The 5,839-nt window shown below is 37.9% G+C and overlaps 1 protein-coding gene across 1 annotated transcript; it reads left to right on the plus strand.

Moving 5' to 3' along the window:
• The first annotated feature begins 367 nt into the window (after positions 1–367).
• Positions 368–2,101, plus strand: LOC124370197 (piggyBac transposable element-derived protein 4-like). Its single transcript, XM_046828490.1, has one exon. The coding sequence runs from the start codon at positions 368–370 to the stop codon at positions 2,099–2,101; it is 1,734 nt and encodes a 577-aa protein (XP_046684446.1).
• Positions 2,102–5,839: the final 3,738 nt, after the last annotated feature.

Consider the following 5,839-nt stretch of genomic DNA (forward strand, 5'->3'; position numbering starts at 1 on the left):
GGCCATATCTGGCCGGCACAACATTTTTCGTTGTGATTTTTCATTAAAAATAACACTGCCGCCCAGATCTGGCCGGCACTATATTGCTCACTGTTGCGACTATTTTGTGCGCCGATGTTGGTATCAGTTAGGGCTGCCGTCTGCCATTGTCAGCGCTGTCAGCCACTGTCCTGCGCAGTAACCATTGCTCGTCCGTGCATTCCACTGCGTTTCCGCCATAGTGTATTGTATCTTCTAATACCCTATTGTGCGTGCGTAATCTTTTCTTTTAACCTAGTTTGAACGAAACTAAACTTGTGTAAACGATTTCATTATGAGTAGTAGAGACGTAAATGAAGAACAAATTCAAAGACTTTTGGACTGTCCAATGTCCAGTGAACCAGACCCTCAACATGAAATTGAGGAAAACATAGGTTCAAGTGTTGACGACACGGATGAAGATCCGGACTTTTTGCCAAGTGAATCAGATCATGACAGTAGTGATGATGAAGGCGAGGCTACAATGGAAATAGAGACAAATGATATGAACGGTGGCGATTCTGGTGAAAATGACGGAGAAGTGATGATGGATGAATGGACTGAATTTAAAGGTAGGCAACAAGAATTTCTTTTCACTTCTACTTCTGAGTACCATTTAAATATGGCCAATGATGCTAAACCTGTAGACTATTACTTAGCTTTCATTACTGACGACATTATACAAATGATGGTCGTAGAGACTAATAGAAATGCCAGTAAAGTATTGCGAGAAACGAGGTTGAACCGAAGTAGTAGACTTAATAAATGGGCTCCCACAGATGATGTAGAAATGTGGAAGATTATTGGTATCCTCATATGGATGGGCTTGTCTAATCATCCCCGCATAACAGACTACTGGTCTGGCAACATTTTGTATAAGAATACTGTTGCTTCTCAAGTTATGAGCCGAAACCGTTTCCAGCTAATGCTACGCTTTTGGCATTTTAACGATCATGCTGCTGAGGAACGTGATGGGCGTATCGCAAAGATTTTGCCCCTAATTTCTAAGATGAACGACATTTTTTTGAACAAGAAATCTGCTGGCCAAGATCTCGTAATAGACGAGAGCATGATTCCCTTTAGGGGCAGACTGTCATTTCGACAGTACATACCCAACAAGGCCCACAAATATGGCCTAAAGATTTTCAAACTTTGTGACCAGCAAGGGTATACCTATTGTATAAAAGTTTACATGGGTAAAGGGACCATCCAGAATGAAAATAATGAATTAGTTTCAACCTCAGTGGTCATGGAACTCATGGAACATAACTTGGATAAGGGACACATCTTATATGTAGATAATTACTACACATCAGTGCAACTTGCCAAAAATCTTTTAGCTAGAAGAACCCACCTTGTTGGTACTGTGAGAGCAAACAGGAAAGGTCTCCCTGCCGATGTTATGAAGGCACAAATAAAAAAAGGAGAAATGAAAGCCCTTGAAAATGAAGATGGTATTGTAGTTACCAAATGGAAGGACAAGAGAGAAGTGCGAATGTTGTCCACCAAACATGAAGTAGAGTACGTTCTCACAGGAAAAATAGACAAAAAAGGCAATGACATTTTTAAGCCATTAGTGATAGTTGAGTACAACAAGGGAAAGATGGGCATCGATGTGTCTGACCAACTCTCATCTTATAGCACTGGTGTTCGAAAGTCAAGAAGATGGTACCATAAAGCAGCAGAAGAAATAGTTCTTGGAACCGCTGTTGTAAACTCTTGGCTGGCCTACACTAATGCTGTGAAAGCAAGACCTACAGCAGGCGGACATCAGAAAAAGCACTGCATGTCAATTACAACTTTTAAAGAAAATCTGGCTGTTTCACTTATGGGTCTAGATAATAACACTATTACTCCTGTAAAAGGTACAGGGCACCATTATCTGACTATATCTCAAAACTTTACTGGAGAGGGAAAGGGTAGACACAGGGTCAGAAGGTACTGCAAAATGTGTTACAAAAAAGCTGTACAAGTAAGTGGACGTGATGTGGCCAAGAAACTGGGCAAAGTGAACACATTTTGTGAGCAGTGTCCTGAGAAGCCATACTTATGTAAAGACTGTTTTCGTGAAGTTCACAAATAACATGTTTTATAACAAAGTGTCATGTAATTATTATCAATATTGCAAATTTTTACAATTTTATTTTATTTCACAACTAAATATTTTACAAGGAAATGTACTTTATTGAAAAAAATGATAGTTAGGTTTAATATGTCTGATTTATGTAAAAATTAAACCAAACATTTGTAAATCATTGGCTGTACCTTTATTCAATCCTTGAACAATCACTCCATCACGTAAAATGTGTTTCTAACAAGAATTTAATTCATTTTGTAAGTATCAAAATGATCGATATTACGTAATAATTACTGCCGGCCATTTCTGGCCGACACAATACCATGACAACAAGTCAATATTTGAGTATTAATTTCCCGCGCTAAAGTAAGTAGACAACAACGGGAGTCGTTTTGTAGGTAAATAGCGATATTCAAGATCGCTAGAAGTTCAACAAATTGACTGTAGACCGCAGCACATAGTAAAAAAACATAACCTAACATAACCCTGCTTTTTGATGTTGCCGGTCAGATATGGCCGACAGAAAGTCTTACCATTATATACGGTGCCGGCCAGATCTGACCTACATGGCATTTGAGAGAAGTTTCAAAAATACCTTTGGCAGCTAACGTGTTAATACTCTTTGGCACAGTTAGTAGCATTGATTTATAGTATTTGTTTTTAATTTGGTGGTAGGAGCTGTTCCGACGATCAGTTTGTGTCGTAGTGTAACAAGCCGTCTGCATCGTGGTGTTTACGTTTATATTTGTTTGCTTATATTGTTTTCTGAAGAACATTTGGTGTATTTCTTATATTTATATTGTAAAATGAGTAAACGAAGGCGAGATGTCACCAGTTAGTGAAAATACTTTATTAAGTTGACTAAATGAAGCGGGAGTGAATGTTGTGGATGACGATCTCGGTGATGGATATGTAGACAATATTTTAGAATAAGAGGAATCAACTGTACACTCTGATTCTTGTTAAGATGAACATATTATTGGTATTGTGGATGATACAAGACCCTGACTTTCGGATAATTTAGGCTATTCATCAGATGAAGAACAGTTACCATCTACTTCTACAGGTAGACCGAGGGGTAGACCGAGGGGTAGACCGAGGGGTAGGCCAGATACTTTTGTTGTCGATCAACATAATTTAGCTAGCCTTAGGCCTAATAATATTACAAATCAACTCAACAATAGAGCCCGATTAGGCAATCAAGCAATTCCTGAAGACTGCAATTGGAGAATAACTAATGGAAATGATGACCCTGGCAATAGTACAAACTTTGTTTTCACTGAAATGCCCAAAACACTGTCCTCAAGGTGATGAAAAGCCAATTCAATATTTCAATTTATTCTTTACTCTAAATGTATTCCAAACCTATGATACTAATCACTATGCCAATGACTACATCCTAAACCACCCAAATTTGTCACCTAGTGCTAGAATGCATAATTGGCGACCTGTTTCACTTGCAGAAATTAGGGCATTATCAGCTGTCATCTTGAATATGGGACTCAATAAGGAACCAACAATAGACATTTATTGGTCAACACTAAAGTCGCAGTCAAGTCCTTGGTTTCCTGAGATGTTCAGCCGAAACCGTTTTGAAGCCATCCTCCATTTTTTTTATTTAGTTGATAACCATACCCTCCCTAAAACTGGTGAACCTGGGTATGATCCCGCTGGAAAGTTTCAACAATTGTTAGAACATGTCAATAGACTGTTCAAGACTTATTATACTCCACATAGAGAACTTTCTTTTGATGGAAGTCTTGTTGGAACAAAGTCATTCACAGCTTCTACAATATCTCCCAAATAAACAACACCATAAATGGGGTATCAAGTTGTGGATGATATGCGATTCTATTTCTAAGTATCGCCTTGGATTTACATGCTACAAGGGTAAAAGGGATGAGGATGGACATACTGAACATGGACTTGTTTATAGAGTTGTTATAAGGTTACTGAGCATCGGACAATACTTAGGGAAAAACTACCACTTGTTTGTAGACAATTGTTCCAGTTCAATTTCATTAGATAAATATTTATTTAGCAAATCAACTTATATAACCGGGACTATTAGAAGAAATAGGAAGGGGATTCCTGATCAAATAAAGGTAAAATTGAGTGTTGGTCAAGAGATGTACATGAGAAATGATAACGTACTTATGTTAGCCTATAGGGACAAAAATATCTCAAAAGAAACCTGTAATCCTTCTCTCCACAAAAGGTACAGTAAAATCTGTGGAAAAGGTAAAAAAGAGACACAATGGAGACGAAATAAAAATGAAACCTGACATGATTGATCAGTACAATAAGTACATGGGAGGAGTAGATGGATCAGATCAGATGTACTGTTACCTGGATGAGCAAAGAGCACTCAAATATTGGAAAAAGGTTACTTTCAATGTATTTGGCCGCATGATTTTGAATTGTTACATACTATACAAAGAGAATTGCACTGGAAAACAGTTGTCAAGGCTTCAGTTTACAATAAGCATAATTTAAGACCTATCCCAAGAATGGCTAGACACAAACAATCAACCCCGAAATATGGCCGGTGAAAATGGAGTGAATGGTTTTGGTATGGAACACTTACCTGGAAATAAAGAAAGAAACTGTTGTGTGTGTAGTAAAATTAGCACTGCAGGTGGAGGTCCTAGAAAGAAATCTAGATTAATATGTAACAATTGTCAGAGAGGTATTCATCCTCTCTGTTTGAGACAGCACCGGTGTTAGGACATCTCAACCTACTTGTAAATAATGTAAATATGACTATTAGTGTTAGTTTTTTGTTTGGAAAGGACAAAAAGACAAGTAATATTGTGTATGTGTGCAATTTTCAATGTTTTAACTTATTATACAGGGTGGTACATAAAGTCCTGCACAGGTATAATATTTTCTGAACGATAACAGATAAATCAAAAAGATTTGGTACATCAACACTACACCTACAAATCTACCTTTTGAAGGAACTATAAGATTTCTGTAATATCATGGGGACGTCCCACAAGGAGTCAGAAGGAAATCTTAAATAAGAGCATAGGCACATATGCACATCATGTAAAGGGCTTATCTAGCAGAGTTTAATGCCGCAAACCGTACTCAAAAAGACTGATCAAGTACAAAATGGCGGCTGTTCAAAGGTTTTACTTGGTTACATTTTATTAGTAGCCATAACCCCAGTAAAGCAAAACTGCAACCAAACGAATACTGCACCTAAATATTACATTATGCTTGTAAGTTGTACAGAAGTGAATTATGACGTTAGTTATCCATATTTATGGCAACACATTGTATCCATTGATCCATATTTGACAGTTTGGTATTACACCGCGCATTCTCAAATAAAGAAGGGACGCCATTTTGAACTACTGTTGTTCCTCCGCGTCTATTCTTAACTTCCTAGTTCAGTAGTGGTAATGGCACACCTTTGTGGTTAATGGCACACCTTTGTGTTGGATGTTCGGTATCTCACGTGGAAGAATTCGTAAAGACGAGTATGGAGTTTTACAATTTTATGTAAACCACGGGGCTTATAACCGGACTAGGCGTTGTGGTAATAGAAAGTGTGGCAACGAACTCGTTGTAAACGAATTTTGGGACTTCCATTTTCGATGTGGAATTTACTATACGCCTGCATCGAAATGAAATAAAATCAAGTGTCGGTTTACTGCCAGTGCGAAAAAGGGCACTTTCTTTGAAAACGCCCGGTTACCATTGACGGACATTTTTTATGTTGTTGCGTCAATATTG

The sequence above is a fragment of the Homalodisca vitripennis genome, unplaced genomic scaffold, assembly GCF_021130785.1.
Source record: "Homalodisca vitripennis isolate AUS2020 unplaced genomic scaffold, UT_GWSS_2.1 ScUCBcl_30;HRSCAF=681, whole genome shotgun sequence".
Classification (NCBI taxonomy): Eukaryota; Metazoa; Arthropoda; class Insecta; order Hemiptera; family Cicadellidae; genus Homalodisca; species Homalodisca vitripennis.

Excerpts from the sequence above, each read along its gene's own strand:
- LOC124370197 (XM_046828490.1), top strand. The coding sequence starts at position 368 with ATGTCCAGTGAACCAGACCCTCAACATGAAATTGAGGAAAACATAGGT.